A 24,103-nucleotide genomic window follows, 5' to 3' on the forward strand; every position below is an offset into this window, starting at 1 on the left:
CCGATGTGTGTAGCTAGGGAGGTGGGTTCCCATCTTTCACATGAGGCACTACCTCCTACGGTTGTTGTGAACATTAAACGGATTCATGTAAAGCATGAGAACAGTGCTAGGAGCAGTAAACGTTCAGTAAACATAAATGGTGGTCACTACTACTAGCATTATATCATCTGCTGCGTTTTCTAATGGCAGGACTGAGTCCTGTGACGTGGATGCTGTCCTGTGGATCTGAAACATCGTCCATACGTCCATAGCTGTGGCACTATTGTAGTGAGAATTTTAGAATTTCAGTTTCTTTAAAAAGAAAAACACAGGGCTGGAGAGATGGCTCAGAGGTTAAGACTGCCCTTCCAGAGGTCCCGAGTTCAATTCCAAGCAAGCACATGGTGATCTGATGCCCTCTTCTGGCGTGCAGGTGTACACACAGGCGGAGCATGGTATACATAATAATGAATAAATTAATCCTTAAAAAAACATACAGAAATATTATGGGAATATGTTTTCGTTTTAACACAAAGTGTGGGGATATGGGGCTGCTTCTCAGCAGTTGACAATGATTTGCGACAGGCTCTAGCAGGGGCATGAGTTTGCCAGCTGTAGATAGTTTCTGCAATTGTGTCATCTTTGGGATTCTGGGGACTTTTCAGAAGATATATAAATGCTAGGTCCCTGAGAAGTGGGAGGCTGTTGGTTGCTGCTGGTCACAGTTTGTTAAGTAGTCGTGTGCAAAGAAGAAACAAGAGGAAATTAGTTGGTGAAGACCAAACTTGTCCCCAATCAGCAGAAGGTGTCTAACAATAATGCCGCTCCCTTTCCGACTCTGTTCAGGGATCACTTTCCTTTGCTCTCTATCATTTTTTCTCTCATATCTAGTGCTAAAAGGGTAGAAGGAAAGGGGTAGAGAAGGACGGAGGGAAGAAGAACCCGTAGTGTAGCAAATGCTAGTCACACAAACGCTGTAGAGGCATAGAGAGCGTGGACGGGAGAACTGCCCCTGGATGCACTGTTGGAGCCCCAAGCATTTCTTCATTCTCCTGTGCCTTCTGGGCTGAGCTGAGCAACTTTCCCAGTCATGTGGAGCCTGCCACTATGTGCAGTTCACCCCAGCTTCTGGAGCCTCCAAAACTGTAAGCCAACTCCCAACTCAAATGTTTTTTGGTTTTTGGTTTTGGTTTTTGTTTGTATGTTTTGGTTTTTTGTTTTTTCAGGTTTCTCTGTGTAGTCTTGGCTGTCCTGGACTTGCTTTGTAGACCAGGCTGGCCTTGAACTCACAGAGATCTGTCTGCCTCTGCCTCCCTGAGTGCTGGGATTACAGGCGTGTGCCACTGCACCTGCCCCGTGTTTTTTTTTTTTTTTTTTAAGATTTATTTATTTATTATTATGCATACAATGTTCTGCCTCCATGTACACCTGCAGGCCAGAAGAGGGCATCAGATCACATTACAGATGGTTGTGAGCCACCATGTGGTTGCTGGGAATTGAACTCAGGACCTCTGGAAGTGCAGATAGTGCTCTTAACCTCTGAGCCATCTCTCCAGCCCCCAAATGGTTTTTAAGACCCAGCGTCATGTAGGCCAGGCTGACCTCATGCTCTCTCTGTAGCTAAGGACAACCTTGAACTTTTCATTTTCCTGTCTCCATTTTCAAAGTGCCTGGTGTGTGTGTGTATGTGTGTGTGTGTGTGTGTGTGTGTGTGTGTGTGTGTGTGTGAGAGAGAGAGAGAGAGAGAGAGAGAGAGAGAGAGAGAGAGAGAGAGAGAGAGAGAGAGAATATCAAGGTCTCACTCTGTAGACTAGGCTGCCCTGGAGCTCACTTTGTGGGTTGACCTCAAACCCATGTAGTCTGATAGCCTCAGCCCAGGTGCTGGGATTACAGGTATAAGCTACTTTTTCTCTGATTTATCTCTAGTATTTCTTACAGCAGCAGAGAACTAACAGAACTGGTAGCGTGCTTTATCTTAACCGTGTTAGTTTCTAATAGGTGAGGGGTTTTGGTCTATGTTTTCAGTTACTCTGTGAAGCACGGGACTTGCTTTTTGGCATTCTGTCCACAATGGCACAGATTATTTCTAAGGCAAGAGCATTTTCCCCAGCACCGATGGTCAAGTTTTCAGGGAGCTAGAAGCTTCTAAAACAGACCCAGCTTTCATTTCCAGCACCTGCATTAGGCGACGGACAATCTCTTACAATTCTAGCTCCAGGAGATCCAATGTTTTTTCTCCACTTTGGGTGCCAGCACTCATAATTCATGTAGATATATCTAGACTCATAATTATTTTAAATATTATTTTTTAAAATTAATATTTGAGCCAGATGGTGGTGGCACACCTTAGATCCGAGCACTCAAGAGGCAGTGGCAGGGCAGTCTTTGAGTTCGAGGCAAGTTTGGTCTACAGATTGAGTTTTAGGGCTACACAGAGAAACCCTGTCTCAAACAAAAAATGTTGAGTCTCATTAAAAAATAACTGAAGCCAGGTGTAGTGGCACATGCCTTTAATTCCAGCACTCAGATACTGAAGTCTCCTGGTGAAGAAAACCCCTAAGCCCCAGGCAGCCTTTAAACCATAAAGATGAAGAGGCCAAGACCTTTTAACCTTTAAAAACGTAGGCCTTAGCTGGGTAGACTCTCAACGATCTCACCTAAGTTAACCTGTCCACCTTGCCTCACCCAGCCTCGTGGCCACCCATCTCCCAGGCTCCCAGTCACATCAGTCTCCTCCCATGTATCCTGAAAAAAGGCGTTTTTCTTTCCTCTTCCTAAAGTCCGAGAGTTCTCTACCAGGAAATCCCACCATCCATTTCCTGTCCTTCTACTCAGCTAATTGACCAATCAGATTTTCATTGATAGTTGCTACATCCACACAAGATATTCCTCTATACTCTGCCTCCCAAGTGCTAGGATTAAGGGGGTGTGCTGCCATGCTAGGCTAAAATAAATCTTTTTTTATGATTTACTAATGCTGAATGTGTATCTGGCTTTTATGCCCTATATATATCCTGGGTCATATAAAATTTCTTGAGTGAAAAAGAATCACAAAAGCCAGGCACAGTGGCGCATACCTTTGATGGCTGGAGAGATGGCTCAGTGGTTAAGAGTACTAGCTGCTCTTCCAAAGGACCTGGGTTCAAGTCCCAGGAACCACACGGCAGCTCACAACTGCTTGTAACTCCAGTTCCAGGGATCTGACATCCTCATACCAATTCACATAAAACAAAAATAAATAAGCCCCCAGCGCCCACAAGGTAAAGGCAGGTCAGTCTCTGTGAGTTCCAGGCCAGCCTGGTCTGTAAGTTCTAGGACAGCTGGAACTACAGAAAAAAGATTCTTGGGGAAAATTAATAGTAACCAGTATGTATATATCTCATATATCAGTTTCAACTACATAACCCGAGGTAAGATGTATGTATGTATTTATACACACACACACACACACACACACACACACACACACACACACCTACATCAAATCATTGGGTGCCTTAGACCTTTACAAATAGAATGTGCAACTCTCAGAACATGGTTGGATGATGACCTTTATAACTGCAAACTGCACCACAACCGTGAACTGCTAGAATATGGTCATTACCTCCCAGAATTCTCTTGTGCCCCTTGGCAGCAAATCCCTTCTGTCCATTACAGTGTTGTGTTTTTTCCTCCCAGCCCCAAGCTCCCAGAATAATGACTCATGAGACTCATTTATATATTTATAGATACCTAAGCCATAAAGCTAGGCTGTTCTCTGATTAGATCATAATTCAACCCGTTTATATGAATCTACATTCTGCCATGTTGTGACTGGTTACCTCTGCTCAGGTACCATACGTATGTCCTCTTCATATCTTCCTGGAGAATCTCCCCTGTGCCTGGCTCTGTCCCAGAATCCTTTCTGCCTGCCAGATGTCCCACCTCCTATTTTCTGTCTCAGTTGACAGGTGATGCTTCCATATAGACAGGAGAGATCCCTTCTGCATCACAGATCTGCTTTCTGTACAATCTTGCTGTTTGTGTAACTTTATATAAATGGAATTTTGGGGACTGGAGAGATGATAGCTCAGTGGTTAAGAGCACTGGCTGTTTGTCCAAAGGACCTGGGTTCAATTCCCAGCACCCACATGGCAACTTATAACTGTCTGTAACACTACTCCAGGGAATCTGACATCTTTACATATACAAGCAGGCAGAATACCAGTGTACATAAAATGTAAAAATAAATAAATGAATCATCTTTAAAAAAATGCTGGTACATATCTGTAATCCCAGCAATCAGGGAGGCAGAGGCAGGCAAATCTCTGTTAGTCCGAGGTAGCCCAGTTTACAAAGTGAGTCCATAACAGCCACACAGAGGAACCCTGTCTCGAAAAACAAAAACAAAAAACAAAACAAACAAACAAACAAAAAGGAATTTTCAGGCTCATGTGATGGCTCAGTGGGTAAAGGCATTCATTCCCTGCCAAGCTTCATGACCTAAGTTCAGTCTTTGGGACCCATATCATAAAAAGAGAGAACCAACTCCCACAACTTATCTATAGCCCCCACACATGGTACACTACACAACACATATGTATTAATTTTAAAATAATTTAAAAATAGAATTCTAGTGAATATTGTTGCTTTTATCTGACATTATCACTTGAGAAAGTTCTTCTAATATTTATGGGGTTGTTTTTTTTTTGTTTGTTTGTTTTTGTTTTTTTGAGACAGGGTCTCTCTGAGTAGCCTTGGCTGCCCTGGACTCGCTTTGTAGACCAGGCTGGCCTCGAACTCACAGCGATTCTGCCTGCCTCTGCCTCCCAAGTGCTGGGATTAAAGGCATGCGCCACCACACCCGGCCTTAATATTTGTGTTTTTGCATTTAAGAGTAGTTTCTTTTTATTGCCAAGTAACATTCCATTTGTGATGATTCACAATTTCTTTATTCTTCTGCAATTGGTAAACATTTGAATTTGTCAAGCTTTTATGAATAAGATTATTAATATATGAACAGAAATCTTTCCATAATCTTGTTTTCTTGGGTAATGGATTAGGAGTGGGTTTCTGAGTCATGTGCTTAAGTGTGGTTAAGAGAGCTAAGGATATAGGTCAACTAGTAAAATATTTGCTCAAGCATAAAGATCTGAATTTAAATTCCATAAGCCACATAAAACAGCTAGATATGGTGGCCCGTGCCTATAATTCCAGACCAGAAGAGTCAGAGACAACTGGATCAGCAGAGCTTGCTGGCCAGACAACCTAGCATAGGGCGAGTTCCAAGTTCCAGACCACCCCGCTCACAAAACAAGAAGGAAGGCTCCTGAGAAATTACATCTAGGATTAATCTCTGGCCCCAACACACACACACACACACACACACACACACACACACACACACACACACACGTGCGCGCGTGCACACACACATACACACACACACACACACACACATACACACACACACACACACGCACACACGAAACCACATCAACTGTTGCTTCTTGACACTCTGCCTTTGTGCCAGTGTTCAGCTTATTTGCGTGGTCAGCCTACTTCTGGCCAGAGCTAGTACATATGCTGTTACAGCTCACAGTGGGTTTAATTTGCATTTTCCTAATGGCAATTAACATTTTTCCATGTTCTTACTAGGCAATTGTATATCTTCTGTGAAGAAGTGTGGGTTTGACTTTTTTGCTCACGTTTTCTTGGCTGTTCGCTGTCTATTATTGAGTTATGGGGTCTATAGAGCTGGCTATCTGTCTGTCAGGTGCTTCACCTGTGCTGTCTCCTGAGGCTACTTCCAGGTTCTCAGTAGATCTTTCACAGAGTACAAGTTTTAAATGCAAGTCTAATTTATCCGTTTTTCTTCTTAGAGTTTGAGCTTTTTGTATTGTAACATTAATGTAGAGGGGTTTTCTACACCCGTCTAGCTCCCAAATAATGACATGGAGATCTGTTACATTCGAAGCACTCTAGCTGGACAGGCACGCAGCTCTTCTAGCTGTGCTGGCCCGGCCTGCTTCCCAGCCATGTGCCCCGCCACCCGCCAGCTCAGTCTCACCCTGGCTCCTCCTGCTCCAGGTTTGTCCTCATGGCAACTCCCTCCTGGCTCCTGAGTTCTCACAGCAACCTTCTCCTTTTCTCTCTCCCTCCACCCGGGAGCCCCTAACTGGGATTGGAAGTTCTACATCAATTCTCGTGCCCAGCTATTCAGCGCTTTCCTAACCATTCAGAGATGATGGAGAACAATTTTTGCATCAGAGCAGGAGATTCTTCAATAGCAATGACAGTGTTCATGTCCTGACTGCAACCAGATCTCTGGGCACAGAATCAACATCTGAATACACAGCGCACTAAACCAGCTCCCCAACATTGTATCCTTAAAAAACAAAAAAACAAACTAAGCAAAAACCTGCTTCATCTAAGATCACAAAGATTTTCTTTCATCTTATAAAAGTTATATTATCTTTTTAAAAACGATTTATTACGAATAGTGTTCAGCCTGCATGTGTGCCTGCACACCAGAAGAGGGCACCAGATATCATTATAAATGGTTATGAGCCACCATGTGGTTGCTGGGAATTGAGCCCAGGACCTCTGGCAGAGCAGCCAGTGCTCTAAACCACTGAGCTATCTCTCCAGCCCCAAGTTTTATTATTTTAGCTGTTACATCTATGTTAACTCATTTTGAATTGGTTTTTGTTTATCTTGGAGGGAAGAATTGAGGATCTCTCTCTCTTTTTTTAAATGTCATCGTTCTTTGTCATTGTTGTTTTGAGACAGGGTCTCTCTATATAGCCCATGCTGTCCTGGAATTCACTGTGTACACCAGACTAGCCTCAAACCTAGATATGCCTGTTTCTGAGTTCTGAGATTAAAGATGTGCACCATCACACCCTGCTGAGTGTCATTCCTTTTTGTTTTTGTTTTTTGTTTGTTTTTCAAGACAGGGTTTCTCTGTGTAGCTCTGCGTGTCCTGAAACTCACAGGCATGTGCCACCAGCGCCTGGCTGTCATTCTTTTGTATATGGGTGTTTGTTTTAGAAATATATCATTAAGCTGGGCATGGTGGCACACACCTATAATTCCAGCATTTTGGAGGCAGAGGCAGGGAGATCGCTGTGAATTCAAGGGCAACCTGGTCTACAAAGCGAGTCCAGGACAGCCACGGCTACACAGAGAAACCCTGTCATAAAAAACAAAAAGATTTTTATTAAAATTGCCCTCCGACTACATATATATACACATAAGAGTGTGTCTGACTCTGTGTGTGTGTGTGTGTGTGTGTGTGTGTGTATTTGGGCCTATTTCTGTATTCTCTGTCATTTTGTGTGTCTGTGTATGTAAAACTTTATAGTCTTGATGATTGTAGCTTGATAGAAAGTCTTGAGAGCAGCGCAAATCTTCTAGTCGTCTTTCTAGAATAGTCTTGGCTCTCCAGGTCTTTTGCATTTTCATGTACATTTTCGAATCAATTGGGAAATTTCAAGAGTCTGCTGGGATTTTGTTTAAGATATGTTTAATCAATAGACTGACTTAGAGAAATTTTACATCTCCAAAATGTCAAGAATTGAAAAAAATATTATCTAGGCTTTATTTGGGACATTTATTCTATTTTACCAATACAGATGATGTTAATTTTATTTTTATTTTGTATTAATATTTTCTGGAAATGCTGAGAATTTTGTGAGGAAGAATTCTGAATGCTTCTACAACTTCCTCATATGTGATTTAATAAAGTTTTTGTTATTGTTGTTTGGTTGTTTTTTTGGGTTTTGTTTTAACCAAACAGGCTATGGCCAGCTCTTAGATTTGGTTCCCTTTTCAGGGGACAGTGGGGAGCAAAGGAAAAGAATAAAGTTGGAAGGAGATTTATTTTTCTTTAACCTAGGAACTTTTCATCTGTTAAACCCTGGGCAAGGCCGGGCGTGGTGGCACACGCCTTTAATCCCAGCACTCGGGAGGCAGAGGCAGGCGGATAGCTGTGAGTTCGAGGCCAGCCTGATCTACAAAGTGAGTCCAGGATGGCCAAGGCTACACAGAGAAACCCTGTCTCGAAAAACCAAACCAAACCAAACCAAAACAAAACCCTGGGCAAAGCATCGACATTGCTTATCTGGTTTTAAGGTGAGATGGCATCACCATCCCAGGAGACCAATGAATTCTCCAGTCCCTGGCCCTCGGAGGATCAACATCAGACTGAGACTAAGAGGAAGTACAATTCTCCTGTCCTGCCCAAACTCTGTCTCCAAAACCCTGGGAGGGGCCAGCAGCCAGCCCCGCTCTCACTCCCTGTGGCTTAAAGCAGGAGAAACATGGCCACAGACAGCCTCCCTAGGTGTAAGCCTACCCCCTTGCTCCTTGCTTCAGAACAGTAAGGGGGAATTTTACCAGAACTTCTGATGCAGAAGATACACCTGAGGCTGCATTGAGAGAAATGAAAGCATGGAAAACAGTTCTGAGGATGTTTGCAGTCAGCACAGGAGCAAAGGTTTCAGGACTTTCCAGAAAGCGATTTGGGAGGGGGTGCTTGTGGTGGATGTACGCATGTTTTTGTTTGATCCCAAGTGTGGGATGGGGAACAGACTTGTGAGAAAACAGGTGATGTTTTTTATCCACTAAATGATGAACCACCTCGCGAGGGGGCGTGGTGTCTGTCAGCTGAAACACATCTTAGTATAGACTCTGAGAGGATACACATGTGCCCACAACAGGAGGCAGGGGCTTTTTGGGTCTTGGTATTGTTTGGCTGTTCATCACTCCACTTCGAGAAGCTCCTGGAGAGAACTGCTCCAGAGAATGCTTTGGGACTCTGGGTTCTGGCTGTTGTTCCAGGTTCCAGAAGCAGCTTTGGTTGAATTGCTGGTCTGCTGAAATCCTGCCATCTACGCCAGAGGAATCGCTCCCAGGAACTGATTCCGCAAAGGTCTACTTCTGTTCCCACTAGCCTCTTTTCTCTCCTATCTAGGGTAGGTGGGTTGAAAGGGAAGTGTAAGAATGAAAGAATCTCAAATAAAGTAGGTTTTAAAAAGGTCAAAGCCTACAGGTGCTCCTGTGACTTTTTTAGTTTTGATTTAGCAGGTCTGTATATTATAGAATTCTAGTACTCTTACCTTCTGGTCTCTTCATTGGCAAGCTACAGAGATCTCAGTCTGTCTTTCTGTCTTGTAGGTTTTTACTTTGAGATAATGTCATATATATATATATATATATATATAACCCAGGCTGACCTTGAACTTGTTATGTAGCTGAGACTGGTCTTGAACTCCTGATCCTCTTGCCTTTTTGTTTTTGTTTTTATTTTTGGTTTTGTTTTTTTTTGTTTGTTTTTTGAGATAAGGTTTCTGTGTAGCCTTGGCTGTAGGTGTACTTTAAATTTGTTTGTTTGTTTTTTGTTTTTTGAGACAGACTTTCTTTGTGTACCCTTGGCTGTCCTAGACTCACTTTGTAGACTACACTGGCTTCGAACTCAGTGATCTGCCTGCCTCCCCAGTGCTGGGATTAAAGGCATGCGCCACCACACTTGGCTAAAAAATTTATTTTTACTTTGCGTTCCTTAAATCTCTTTCTCACTATTCCACCCCAGTCTTTTCCAACACCCAACACCAGCTAGGAGAGAAAGAAGGTTAGTGGGGGAGAAGGGGCATAGATTTCTTTGGCTACTTCCTGCTGTTTAGGGTTGTCAGGTTCCTTGGGACAAGTCTAATCTCTGTTTCAGAATATCTCCAACTTCTTCTCATCACACTGCATCAACAGCAAGCAGGAGCAGTAAGGGGAGGTGCCAGCATTCTTCTTTCTTGGAGCCCCCAATCTCTTCTTTCCATCTGGCATTTATCCCCACAGGTGAGGGCCTCACCCCTGCAGGGGTAGTTCCCGGCTGACAAAGATCACACGCCCTCTCATGAGGCAGTTATCAGGTGTGGACAAACTGGAGCAGCCCCCATATCCCACACCTGGGATTAAAACAAAAACACGGCTGGGCGGTGGTGGCGCACACCTTGGGAGGCAGAGGCAAGCAGATCTCTCTGAGTTTGAGGCCAGCCAGGTCTACAAAGCGAGTCCAGGACAGTCAAGGCTACACAGAGGAATCCTGTCTTGAAAAACTAAAACATGTTTACATATTGTAGGCTTCTGGAGGCAAAGGGCCGTAGACACCAGTACTTAATTTGTAACATTCAACCTGTGGAGATAATGTAATAGATATCTCTGAGGCCAGATCCAAGGCTGCGCTGCCTTCAGTAGCATGCATTAGATCAGTAATACCTAATTCCTGTTTTCCTGGGAGTCCTTTACTTCTGGACTGGCCAGGGAAATCTGACTGGTATTGTTGGTGGGGCCCCTGAGCCGATGGGCCCCTCCTGCTGTTTCCTGCCAGTAAGATGTTACCTTGCACATCACTTTTAGTTTGACAATCCCTAGCCCAATGTTTTCCTTTCCCACACTGGCTACAGTAGCCTAGAAGTCTTGGCACCTCATAGCCATCATGGCCAGAAGCTCCTTGTTCTGCCCTACGAGTACCATTTACTTCACATTGAGTGCACCTGTTATCTCGAGGTCTGGAACTTTTAACCTTACAGTTTCTTTGTATAAGACCAATTCTGCCACACTTAAAGCACCGGGTGTTATGATATCTGGGACCTCTTGCTATAGTTTGTCGTACAATATTGTTGCGTTCTAGAACGCTAATATTAACTGTTTCTCTTACCCGCTCATCTAATGGAGCTCCTCTTTAAGGGTCTAATTGCCCTCTTACATTCCGTGTTAGCGGTTCTCATGTGCCATAATGAGTCTCAGTGCCTGTTTGGTGTCAGAATCCGTTATTGCTCTATCTAACGCTGATCCCAATCTCTGCAAAAATTCTGTGAATTTTCCCAGGCCCTTGAAATATCTTAGTAAAGAGAACAGTTATCTTACCAGGTTCCTCTACCATGTCCCAAGCTCGTAAGGCTGCAACACGACATTGTTCAATCACTGTATCATCATATTGGACTTGTCTTCAATCAGCAACAGATAACCCAAAACTTCCACGACACTTGGCTGTCCTGCAACTCCCTCTGTAGACCAGGCTGCCCTCGAACTCACAGAGATCTGCCTGCCTCTGTCTCCAGAGTACTGGGATTAAAGGCATGTGTCATTAAAGTAAGTTTTTATTTTATTTTTTTATTTTTTAACAATGTGTGTGTGTGTGTGTGTGTGTGTGTGTGTGTGTGTGTGTGTGTGTGTGTGTTAGAGGACAAGTGGATTTGGTTCTCTGTCAGTGCGGGTCCCAGGGATTGAACTCAGGCTGTCAGGCTTGGTAGCAAGCACCTTTCCCCGCTAAGCCATCTCATGGATCCTAGGGTAGTGGCTTTGACCTTGCTCAAGAATTAATGCTGTTTTAATTTTGGGAAATATCAGTGTTAGTGCAAAAGTAAGTTGTTTGTGGGAGCAGAAAATATCCTTTTAGATATATTGTGTTTGTGTGTGTGCTTACGGGCTCACACATTCCACAGTGCACATGGGAAGGTCAGAGGAGTCAGTTCTAATCTTCTGCTGTGTGGGTTCCAGGGATGGGACTCAAACCAACAGGCTTGGCAGCAGTCCCCTTCCCCTACTGTGTCACCTCATTGACACCAGAGAAGATCTTAAAGCTGGTATTTTCCTTTTGGGAAGACGGGAGTTAGCAGAGGCAGAACGTAAACCTTCAGCTTATTGGAGTGATGAAACCTGTAATTTAAAATTTAGTCCCAATTTACTGTAGGTTTTTCCACTGAGCAGTCTTAGTGGATACCATGTTTTGTGTATTACAGAAATGCTCATTACTTTTAGCATTCTAGGTAAAAGGAAAATAAGAAAAAAGCTAAACCTGTTGTCTGAAATGTTGGGATTCACCAGCACTTGGAAGGAAGAGGCGGGTGGATCACTGTGAGTTCTGCCAGGTCTATAATGTGTCCAGGACAGCCAAGGCTACACAGAAAAACCCTGTCTCAAAGATCTAAATAAATAAATGAATAAATATCAATAAATAAATTTGGGATACAGTTATCACTGCAGCTGCCGTCTGGGGCCTTAGCTTAACAGACACTCTTACACTGCTTTCTGTTACAGCCAGTCCTCCTCGGCTTGTCACTGTAGAGGAACTTCTAGAGACAGCAAAAGGAGTCACCAACATGGCTCTGGCCCACGAAATTGTAGTAAATGGAGACTTCCGGATTAACGCCGTTGAGTTAGCAGAAGGCAGGTGCGTGCGCAGACTTGTTTACAGGAGCTTTCCCTGTTCTGGGAAAGGCTTTTCGTTCCATGCCAACGTGTTCAAGTACATTCTTCCTTTGGTACATTAGTGCTAAAAATGTTCCCAGGTTAGGAGTGACAGTTGTGCACGAGGGTCTGAAAGCCACGCATGCTTCAGGATACAGGTAAAGGGTCTGCAGTCTGAAAGTCTTTGGTGCTGTCTCTTCCCTTTAGGATTTAGCCATCTTTCTTTCTTTTCTCACTGTTTTCAGTGTATTCGTTTCCTTGTAACTATGACATTTTTCTGGAGTTATCATCTAAGTTGCATCTTTTGCCAGATTTTAAACTACGTGAAAGCAAGGGAGCCGGGTGAGGCGGCACATGGTTGTAATCTCAGTACTCAGAAGTGCAGGCAGTTCCAGGTCCTCCTCAGCTATGTAGTAAGTTAGAAGTCAGGCTACAGAGTCCCTATCTCAAAAACCAAAAGACGATTATAACAGTAAACGCTGGCTCTGTAGTTAAGATACTTACTGCTCTTGCAAGGCGACTTGAGTTCAATTTCACACAGCTATGCTGGGCAGTGTACACTCTCCTGTAACTCCATTTCCGGGGGATCCCTCATCTCTGGCCTTTGTAGGCACCTGTATTCACCTATGTGTATCATAGGAACCTGCTGCTGTCAGAGAAACTAAAATTAGCAACTCTGAATTTTCCAGTCATTTGGGAATTTTACACTTTTAAGTTTTGTGTGAGTGTTTTTCCTGCATGTATGTATGTGCATGCTGGTGCCCATAGAGGTCAAAGGAGGGTGTTGGACTTCCTGGATCTGCAGTTACGGAGAGCTGTGAGCTACCATGCGGATGCTAGGAAGTAAATCCCCGTCTTCTGCAAGAGCAGGAAGTGCTCTTGGCCACTGAGCCATTTCTCCAGCCCCCAGTCTTTATTCTTTATGGCACTGTTATGTGGTAGTCACTGGATTCGTGTTGGCTACTACGTGAGGTGAAAGCCTCTCAAGAGGCAAAGGAAATAGAGTGTGTTGTCAGCTTATGTCTGGGGTGTCTTTCCTTGGTCCTTATGGTTTTGAAGGTTTGTCACCCTACAGCCATAGAATTTATGATCTGAAAGTGATTTTTAAGCTCTCACACATACTATATTATATATAGATATATAATATATATTCACATGTAAATAGTATTTGTCTTTTTTTATCCTGTTGTCTTCAGCTTGGAGAAGAGAGTAAAGGAGATTGTGCATAAAGCATTCTGGGATTGTTTGAGTGTCCAGCTAAGTGAAGATCCTCCAACATATGACCATGCCATCAAACTTGTAGGAGAGATCAAAGAGGTGAGACGGAGAGTGAGTGGTGCTTAGGGAGTGTTCAGTCAGCCTCTGTGTTAGTTTAGAACACCAAAGAGATTGAGGGCCACAAAGTAAAATGATTTGAAGGAATTTCAATTGAGTACTCTTCACTTAGCAGCACTGTTCTTTTCTTTTCTTTTTTGGTTTTTCAAGACAGGGTTTCTCTGTGTAGCCTTGGCTGTCCTGGACTCACTTTGTAGACCAGGCTGGCCTTAAACTCACAGAGATCCGCCTGCCTCTGCCTCCTGAGTGCTGGGGTTACAGGTGTGCGCCACCACCGCCCAGCTAGCACCACTGTTCTTTAAAACTTTTTCTTCAGCCATCCCATGATAACCTGAAGGCACTACTTATGTACAACAAAACAACCGTTAATATTATGTGGAGACTACAAAGCTTGGATTATGAAATCTAAGGTATTTATAAATTTTTAATAGGTGTGGACACATTCAGTTTATGTTAGCTAAATGTGATTTGTGCTTTTGGATAGAGAAGGCTGTGGAGATGGAAGGACTTTCTCTGCACTGGCTTTAACCTTCATGTTGAAGAAGAATTGTTCCCCGGGAAAACGGGACTCTGTGGTTGGCTCACAGGCTTCCGTAGCCACTGGCCTTTCCTTTGCTTATCATTGATCAGTTTCAGCCAAACATGGTCATACATATTCATGATCCTAGCACTTGGGAAACTGAGGCAGAAGGACAGCTAGCTTGTAGTCAGATGGGCCAGCACAGCGAGACCCTGCCTCAAAGAACAAATACAAACTAACCATCAAACTCCCAGGGGTTTTGTTGTTGTTTGGCTTTTGTTTTTTTCCGTCCAGGTGATTGCTAGAGTATGAATGGAGCTTAATGAGCTATTTTCAAGGATTTGTGCTCATATTTGCCTGTAGCTTTGTTAAACAAGAACCTAAAACTATGCCCAGCATTGTAATAGCCGCTGATGACCCTTTACGTTTGAATAGTAATAATTATGTGTGTTACAAATGTGCTCTCTTATAGACCCTGTTATCTTTCTTGCTGCCTGGACACACTAGACTAAGAAACCAGATAACAGAGGCATTGGACCTGGAGCTGATAAAACAGGAAGCGGAAAATGGGGCCCTAGACATTTCCAAGCTGGCAGAATTCATTACTGGCATGATGGGGACATTGTGTGCACCTGCTCGGGACGAGGAAGTGAAAAAACTAAAGGACATTAAGGAAATAGTGCCTCTTTTCAGGTATGGAAGGTGTGCATCATAGCACACCTAGTTGGAAACCTGTTTGCATATTTATATATCCTCACGCCTAGGGACTCAGTCATTTCAAAAGTGTTTTAAAACAAACATCTAAAACACAGAAATGTAGGAATTTTACCACTCACAGCCACTGTTTGTGTAGCACTAATAGGCTAAGGTAGGATCTTCAGTTCAAACCCCAGTTTGGGGCACATAGTGAGATACTGTCTGAAAAACGGATGAGTGAGGGCTGAAGAGCTGGCCCAGTGGTTAAGAGCGCTGGCCGCTCTTCCCAGCTTCCTCATGGCAGCTCACAACTATCTGTAACTCCAGCTCCAGGGGATCAAACACCTCACACAGACATACATGCAGGCAAAACACCAATGCACATGGAATAATAAATTATCTTTTAAAGTGAATGACTAAATAAACAAGGGAGCTCGCAGTTCTTCTTAGTTCCTGCTGATTGTGGCTGCGATGACTCAGGCTGTCCAGTCTTTGACTTATAAAGAGAAGTCAGGAGACGTGGGTCTTCCAAAAGCACAGTCTGTGTGAGTGTGCTTGGTTTCCCCTGCGTCAGTAGCTGCCCACGGGCAGTCCTGGAGAACTGATGGAGCGTCTGCAGTAGAGGTGGCACGCCTTTCAGGAAAGTGGGCTGCAGTAGAGGTGGCATGCCTTTCAGGAAAGTGGGCTGCAGTAGAGGTGGCATGCCTTTCAGGAAAGTGGGCTGCAGTAGAGGTGGCATGCCTTTCAGGAAAGTGGGCTGCAGTAGAGGTGGCATGCCTTTCAGGAAAGTGGGCTGCAGTAGAGGTGGCATGCCTTTCAGGAAAGTGGGCTGCAGTAGAGGTGGCACGCCTTTCAGGAAAGTGGGCTGCAGTAGAGGTGGCATGCCTTTCAGGAAAGTGGGCTGCAGTAGAGGTGGCATGCCTTTCAGGAAAGTGGGCCGCTGTGGCTCTGTGAGCTGCATGAAATAGCAGGGGCCCCAGGGGCATCTTTCCGTGTACATGATTCTCATTTGAAATCTGTGGCTGCAAAGGGCCATGGACCCTTGATCTCCTCCTGCCCATGTGCAGGGCCGCACCTGCACCTGAGCCTAACCCACCTCCGGCAGGTGGACACTTAGCAGGCCATAGTCGTGGCGTAGGCTAGACAGGATGGAAGGCATTCTCAGTAGCAGGTCAGGAGTTTGTCCTTTGGGTACAGAGTGTCAAATAGCAATTATGACACTGAACTAGAGCATAGAATAACTCCTAAACCACAGAGAAACTGGGGTGTAAGAGCGAGGAAGAAGGAATAAAGGCCATTTTTGTTTTGTTTGGAACAGTGTCTCTCATGTAGCCCTAGCTCTTCTGGAGCTCCATTTGTGGATCAGGCTGGCCTCAAACTTGCAGAGATCCTCTTGCCTCTGCCTTCAGAGTGCTGGCACTGAAGACGGAGCCACCTCGCCAGCTCATTCTCATTTTTTGCTTAGGAAGTGGCTCGAGCTATGTAAGCATGAAGATGAAGGAGCTTTTGCTCAGGTCAAGATCTCTGCCTTCAGGCTGCCAGGAGGGCTGACCTAGGACGAAGGAACACGTTCTGGGCTGGAAAGGCAGTGTTGAGTGTGAGGAGCAGAGGGTGAGACTAGGGGGTTAAAGTACCATAAAATTTTGCGGTCTTTCAAGCCATTAAGTATTTGTGTTCTAAACTTGTTTTTACTTTTTAGAAAATATTTTTGTTTTATTTTAATTATGTGTATGAATGTCTATGGGTATAGGCATGTGAGTGAGGATGCCTGAGGAGGCCAGAGAGCTACCCAACACAGGTGCTGGGAACTGAACTAAGGTCCTTCCTCTCTGATGTTTCTAGTTAAGTGGACATAAAACCTAGCCAGCACAAGCTGGGCATGGTGGCGCACACCTTTAGTCCTAGCACTCGGGAGGCAGAGGCAGGTGAATCTCTGGAGTTCTGAGTTCGAGGCCAGCCTGGCCTACAATGTGAGTCCAGGACAGCTAGGGCTCTGTTACAGAGAGAAACCCTGTCTCAAAACAAACAAACAAAAATCTAGCCAGCACAACTGATCTCTTGCCAGCTTTACACAAACTTACCACTTTTCAACTAGAACCTTTTTTTTCACATTTATCCCCATGATGGCATGTTAATATTAATATCACAATATAAAACAAATAATTTTAAAAGTCCCATGGTCCTTATAAATTCAAACATGTTAAAAGTTCAAACTACCCAGTCTCTTAGAATCCAAAATCTCTTTCAAAAACTCAAAAGTCTCTCAAGTGTGGGCTTTTATGAAAATGCAAATAAGTTAAATACTTTCTTTCTTCAAGAGGGAAGAACCAGGGCACAGTCACAAAGAGATCAAAGCAAACACATACACTTAACTGTGCGAACCACTCAGTGTCCACTACCTGGGACTCAGCTCCGGCTGTGCGGGCTCCCCCAGCGGGCCTGGCCACGCTCAGCACCCCCACCCCCACCCCGCCCTAAGCTCATCTTCTAGGTTCAGGCTGGCTCCGCCTCACCATGGCGGCAGCTGCTCTTCACAGTTGGTCCATGGTACTGGCACCTCCAAAACGCTGGATCTTCTGCTGCAGCTGCCTCTCCTGGGCTCTCTTTCCTGGGGTGTAAAGCCTCAACTTTCTCCACAACCCCTTCAGTCGTGGGCCTTCCACTGCTGTTCTGCGTCCACCTTCACCAGTGGCCTCTCACAGCACCAGGCCTCAGCTACTTTCCGTGGCACCTTTATATCTTCAAAACCAGTACAACCTGGCTGATTTTTACACCAAGTTCAGCTGCCAGTGTGAGGTGCAGTCTTGGCCATCTGTGGAACTCAACGTCCGTGTCCGGACTCTGAGGAAACACTTCCGAGAAGATTTCTCCTCCTGACGCTCATCTCGTAATCACCACAAATCTCTTAGTTCCAGCTGACCAGCACCAATTGTCCCTGTAACGCAAAGGTTTTACTTCAGTGGTTCTGGTCTCTGGTTAATCACAGCTGATTGATTCTTTACCTCCCCGGCCCCCCTCACCTCTCTCCCGCACGTAGCTAACCAGAAACATGTTGTTCAACTAGCAAACAGCCTTGCTAGAGTTGGGTTTTTGTTTTCGTGTTCTGCCTTTTCAAGACAGGGTCTCTCTGTGTAGCCTTGGCTGTCCTGGACTCTCTCTGTAGACCAGGCTGGCCTCGATCTCACAGTGATCCACCTGCCTCTGTCTCCTAAGTGCTGGGATTAAAGGGGTGCGCCACCATGCCCAGCTTTGCTAGAGTCTTTAGGTGACTCACACTTCCCTCTGGAACTTTCCAAGCCAGGCCTCCATCGTCTGCACTGCTCTTAATAACTTCTAAGCTCCCACAGGAAAGCACGGTGAGCTGGGAACACCCAGTGGCCTTTCTAGCCCAAAGTTCCAAAGTCCTTCCACCATTCTCCCAAAACAACATGGTCAGGTCTGTCACAGCGATACCCTGTGATCCTAGTACAAAGTTGTCTTAGGGTTACTATTGCTGTGACGAAACTCTGTGACCAAAAGCAACCTGGGGAGGAAAGGGTTTATTTCACTCGCAGTTCTGTACAATTTATCATCAAAAGCAGTGAGAACAGGAAGTCAAGCAGGGCAGGAAGCAGGAAGCAGGAGCTGATGCAGAGGAATGCTGCTTACTGGCTTGCTTCCCATGGCTTGCTTCGCCTGCTTTTTTTTTAAAGGATTTATTTATTATGTATATAGTACTCTGTCTGCATGTACTCCTCCATGCCAGAAGAGGACATCAGATCATATTATAGATGGTTGTGAACCACCATGTGGTTACTGGGAGTTGAACTCAGGACCTCTGGAAGAGCAAACAGTGCTCTGAACCTCTGAGCCAGCTTTTTTTTAAAGCCTGTTTTTTCTTTTTTTTTTTTTTTTAAAGAATTTATTTATTATGTATACAATGTTTTGCCTGCATGTATGCCTGCACGCCAGAAGAGGGCACCAGATCTCATTATAGATGGTTGTGAGCTGCCATGTGGTTGTTGGAAATTGAATTCAGGACCTCAGGAAGAGCAGTCAGTGCTCTTAAACTCTGAGCCATCTCTCTAGCCCCAAAGCCTGCTTTCTTATAAAATCCAGGGCCTCTTTAATCCCAGCCCTTGGGAGGCAGAGGCAGGTGGATCTACAGAGTGAGTCCAGGACAGCCAAGGCTGCACAGAGAAACCTTGTCTTGAAAAACCAATAAATAAAAACACAGGGCCATCAGTCCAGGGATGGCATCACCCACAATGGTCTGGGCCCTCCCTATCAGTCACTAATTTAGAAAATGTCCTACAGGCTTGCCTACAGCTCGGTCTCATGGAGGCATTTTCTCCACTGAGGCTTCCGCTGATGACTAGCTATGTCAAGTTGACATAAAAGTGGCTAGCCCAGGTCCTCTGGAAGAGCAGGAAGAGCCATCTCTACAGTCCCCCAAATTCACTTTCCTCATGATTTTCCAGATTGCTTTTGCTGCCCTCTCTAAGATGAAATGCATATCTCTTTCATTTAAATGACTGCCTGCTTCTAAATTATTTTCTCTTTTTTTTAGGGCAATATTTTCTGTGTTGGACCTAATGAAAGTAGACATGGCCAACTTTGCTATCACTAGCATTAGGCCACATCTCATGCAGCAGTCAGTCGAATATGAGAGGAAGAAGTTTCAAGAAGTATTGGAGAAGCAGCCGAGTAAGTAAGCTGTGTAATACCTTTTCGTTGCTGGCCTTTGTGTAGTATTTTAGTTACTGTAATGCGTTCACATAAAAGCGAACAGCTGTCTCTAACCCACACCGAGAGTGTGTGAGGGCAGTGTAATTTAAAAAAGGAGAAACATGGGATGCTGTCGGCCTCAAAACCAGAATGACAGTAAATAAACTCAACTGACAAGCGAGAGCGCTATGGGTTGGACACGAGAGTGAAAATGAAAACAATGAAGATTACTAGATTAAATTTTTATTTTTCCCCAAGGAAAACATCAGTTTCAGCTAAATATTATTTTGAGTCATGATCTTTGTCCTTGATGACAAATCTCTTCTAATTAACTTTTCTCCTGTTTATGGAACAGCAGGGAATGCCACTGCCACAGGTCTTTGTCTATGCAGGAATCAGTTTTCACAATAAATCAGTTTTTACTCATTACAAGTGTTGCTTGGTTGGTTTCATTTGTTTGTTTGTTTTTTTCTGAGACTGGGTCTCAAAATATATGTAACCCTGACTAGCCTGCAACAACACTGCCTTTCTGGTACCAGGATTAAAGGCATGCACCGCCACACCCAGTTTTGGTTTTGGTTTTGAGTCCAGGTCTTGCTCTCAAGCCCATGCTGGCCTTAAACTATGACAGTCTTCCTGCCTTTGCCTTCCTAGTGCTGGGAAGAAAATGGCGTTTTTTTACAAGCCCCACGTGACTGCAGGTAAACAACTGACTGAAGAATCTAGAATGGTTGTTTAAGCCATGCTTACAGATGCAGCGTGTGGTGAATTTCACACAGCAGCAGTTTTGCTGACGAGATGAAAATGGAAGTCTCTGACTAGATCTTGTTGCCTGACCAGGCTGGTTAATTCAGTGGCCCCCAAAAGTTAATTTGTATAGCCTCAGGCGGATGCTCGGGGCCAGCAGGAGTGGACAGAGGAGAGTAGAAGTGGGACAGGATTGGCTGCCGCCCCTTCAGTCTCCAGTGCTGTGGCGCCCCAGGCGGCACCAGGGGACATGGTCTTAGAGGCCAGGGAGTGTGGTAGTCTGGCCCCAGAAGCTCAGCTGCAGGAGAAGACTCACCGCTGCATTGGAGCCAACTTAGAGTCCCTGGTCGTCAGAGGATGCCACAGAGAAAGGCTGTCTCTAGAAGGCTAAAGGCAGGGTGAGGCCATGTGGCTCAGCAGCCAGCACCAAATCAAGAACTTGGTCCAGAGAACGCCAGGGAGGAGCTGACAGCAGCTGTAACCCCAGCTTGGTTTGAAGGCGGCCTCCAGCAGAGCTGCCACTCTTTTTATTCAACGTGGAGGACACTTGTGTTCTGATAGGGCTACCTGCTGCGCCACTTAACTTAGGAAAGCAGAGGGAGCATAAAGGCCCTGAAAGTCCCCACCCCTGTCCCCGCCAGGGCCCTCCTGACAGTGTTCCAACTGCAGTGACTAGGCTGACCAGACTAGGCTGTGTGTAATCCTGACAGCGTAAGCCCTCAGTGTAAATGCTGAGCTGCACAGGGGACTCCAGCTGGTCTGTGGGCTAGAAGTTTTACCATCCCTCAGAGCTGTAGTCACCTGGGCTTCCAGCCTTGTCGAATGTGGTGGTCACTGCTAGAGAAGAGAGTAGGAAGGAAGGGGACAAGGCCTGGCTAGGCACTTCCTCTGTCAGCCTGTGAGGCAGGTGCCAGGCCTTTCTTTGTAACAGGAGTCTTGTCTGAGGTCACAGAGTTATCGGTGAGCAATATGATGATTTGGATTCAGTTCCACGGGTCCCAGAGCTTATTCTCTATCTCGAATTTCACTGGAGGAAGCGTTCTTCCTTAATGAAAATCTAAGAAGTGTCCCTGAGAGTGGCAGGGTACTGAGTATAGTCCTGTTTTCCACAGACTCCCTGGACTTTGTCACCCAGTGGCTGGAGGAGGCCTCAAATGACCTTCTGACTCAGCCTCACAGACATGCCCTGCCGCCTGGGGGAGGGGCTGCCGGCTCTGGGGACGCCCCGGTGCTGACCCCTGCTTCTGTCCAGAACTACGCCTACCTGAAGCTTCTGAAGTGGGACCACTTCCGGAGACCCTTCCCCGAGGTAGCTGTTTCCGGGCAATTCAGCCAGTCATACTTTTCCTCAACACTGCTCAGCTTTTTTGGAAGAACCGTGTCATTTGAAATTATAATTCTTTATAAATTTTTCAGTGTAGAAAATCATGGTGTAGGAGCTGGGCACGGTGGCGCATGCCTGTAATCCCAGCACTCTGGGAGTCAGGCAGGTGGGTCTCTGAGGGATTCCCCACTTTCCTGGCAATAACTAACCTGGCCTGTGGTTTCCTCTGTCGCACTCGCTCCTACTTCCGGCTTTAGGCCCTGCGGCTTCTGTACATGCCTTTCTCGTGTTCCTTATTTTATTATTTTTTTCTTTCAAAAGCTGTAAGCTTCCCTTTGTGCCCGAGTTCCCCGTTGGTACTAAAGGTGCCTTTGCGTAGGTGATGTTGGCTTCTTGGAAAGTGTGACTCTGGGTAGTGGCTTGAGAGCTGCTAGGGGGAAGTTCTTGACCTGACATTTTTCTTAAAACCTGGCAGTCTGGAAGATGGCGGTTTTCACTGGGACTGCACATCCCTTCTTGGCATTCAGCATGTAAATCTGCACCCTGAAGTCAAGTCCTGCCAGAGTTAAGTGACAGCATGGTGACATTAGGAGCGAGATAAATTGAGGCTGTTGCGAGGCCCATTACAGTGAAACTTGTTACTGAGGGGGGACCTCAGTATTCAGGGAGGGTTTTACTACCGAAGAAAGTTGGGCTCTCACCACATTTTTAAAATGTTTGTTTGAGGCAGGGTTTCTCTGTGTTGCCTTGGCTATCCTGAACTCGCTTTGAATACCAGGCTAGCCTTGAACTCACAGAGATCCGCCTGCCTCCACCCCCTTCAGTACTGGGCAGGTGCGCACCACCTCGCTGGCTTCAATCAACATCTTTTTAACCTTCCTGCTGTTTTTCCCTGCCCGCCTCTGCGTTTCTGGTAGGGAAGGACTGGGTTCTTTAACATGAGAGACATCCACTTTCAGTGGCTTTGTGCGGTTATCAGCTTTTCCGGGTTTGTCATTTTTTTTACTGTTTTCTTTATTTACTTACATGAGGTTGTTGTTGTTGTCGCGTGTTGTTCTGAGTCAGAGTCTGACTCTGTATCTCAGGCTGACCTTAGAGACAGCGACTCTTCTGACTCAGCCTTGTGGGTGGGTGGAGGGGCGCCCAGCTTGCCCAGTTCCTGAGTCTCCTTTGTGTTCTATGTATTAGGATGAGTAATTGTAGGCCCAGCTTCAAGGAACTCCTCCCCTCTGTCAGCACAAGTGACTTCCTGGTTTGAGGGAGACAAAGATAGCTTTACAGGACTTGGATGTGTTCCTTTCAGATCTGGGACAGTCAGTCCCGGATACCAGGAAAGCACTGGCCATCCTTGCTCCATCTTCTGACCCTTCCTGCTGTTTTTTCGGGTCCCACTGCCATTTACTGATAGAGCAGTGGCTCTCAGTCAGTCCCCTGTGGGTCGGGTTTCTTCATATTTCAAGCAGCGGTACAAAAAGAACCCCCCTTTTTTGTATATCCTTGGAGAGTAAAGGAGACTTGCCTGAGGACACTCTGGTGACTGTGGTATCTCCAGGCCCGCCTCAGCTAAAGCATGGTGCTCTTCCATGTCTGAAAGGGCGCCACAGAGCAGGCGGAGGTGTGGCCCCCTGCCCCCTGCTGGCCAGCTTAGATCTCTGCTCAGCAGCGTGTGTGTATGTTCCTTGCAGACCGTTTTGATGGACCAGTCTCGTTTCCAAGAGCTTCAGCTGCAGCTAGAGCAGCTGGCCGTCCTGGGAGCTGTGCTGCTGGTCACATTCAGTGCCGCCGCCCCTGGACTTTCTGACCAGGCCGACTTTGCTAAGAAACTCAAGATGACGGTGAAGATTCTGTTGACAGACATGCACCTGCCGTAAGTGGCTGGGGCCCTGCAGTGGATGGAACTGCAGTGTGCTGTGGGAGTTTCCCAGTGTAAGGCTGCTAGGCGCTTAGGAAAGATTGTGCAGTTTATTCGTGGCTGTCATGTTCAAGTTCACAGTGAACTGTGGGCTTAACGAGGCTCTAGGATTGTGGTTCTCAAATGTCTGTGCTCAGAACCCACACTGAGCAATTTGGTTTTTCCTGTGACTGGTACATTCTAACACACATGTAGAGCTGACGTGAACACTTCAGAAGGTGGAACTTACCCTAAGTTTAACCTCTGTTTTCTAACCTAATCTTTATTTTATTTTATTTAATTTATGTATTACATATACAGTGTTCTACCTGAATATAGCTCCTGCAGGATAGCAGAGGGCACCAGATCTTATTATAGATGGTTGTGAGCCACCATGTGGTTGCTGGGAATTGAACTCAGGACCTTTGGAAGAAAAGGCAGTGCTCTTAACCTCTGAGCCATCTCTCCAGCCCCTCTAACCTAATCTTATTTACTAACAAACACCGCTCGGGTTTCTACCCACTTAAGTACTTTCACTACCATCGAGCAGTAAAAACCACAACCAGTGGAACATAGCCTTTGGCCCCCAGGACAGCCGGTTGCTTCAGCTGTGGCTCTTGGGAGATAAAGATCATAGAAGAAACAAACCTTATGCCTCAGGGGCACACCCACAACATTA

The 24,103-nt window shown here is 45.5% G+C and overlaps 1 protein-coding gene across 4 annotated transcripts in view; it reads left to right on the forward strand.

Moving 5' to 3' along the window:
- The window catches only part of TCP11L1 (t-complex 11 like 1), a 36,789-nt gene that overhangs the window by 6,443 nt on the left and 6,243 nt on the right, over positions 1–24,103 (forward strand). For 2 of the 4 annotated variants that reach the window (XM_084775595.1, XM_084775596.1), the window contains exons 3-8: positions 12,055–12,187; positions 13,401–13,521; positions 14,532–14,752; positions 19,305–19,441; positions 21,322–21,518; positions 23,219–23,400. In XM_084775595.1, coding sequence (XP_084631721.1) covers positions 12,055–12,187; positions 13,401–13,521; positions 14,532–14,752; positions 19,305–19,441; positions 21,322–21,518; positions 23,219–23,400 — 991 coding nt within the window. Of the gene's footprint in view, positions 1–8,650; positions 8,894–12,054; positions 12,188–13,400; positions 13,522–14,531; positions 14,753–19,304; positions 19,442–21,321; positions 21,519–23,218; positions 23,401–24,103 lie in introns of those variants that run through there. The other 2 variants (XM_084775597.1, XM_084775598.1) reach the window with 2 other exon arrangements.

Source organism: Acomys minous, assembly GCF_964271855.1.
Source record: "Acomys minous genome assembly, chromosome: 3".
In the NCBI taxonomy this organism is placed as follows: Eukaryota; Metazoa; Chordata; class Mammalia; order Rodentia; family Muridae; genus Acomys; species Acomys minous.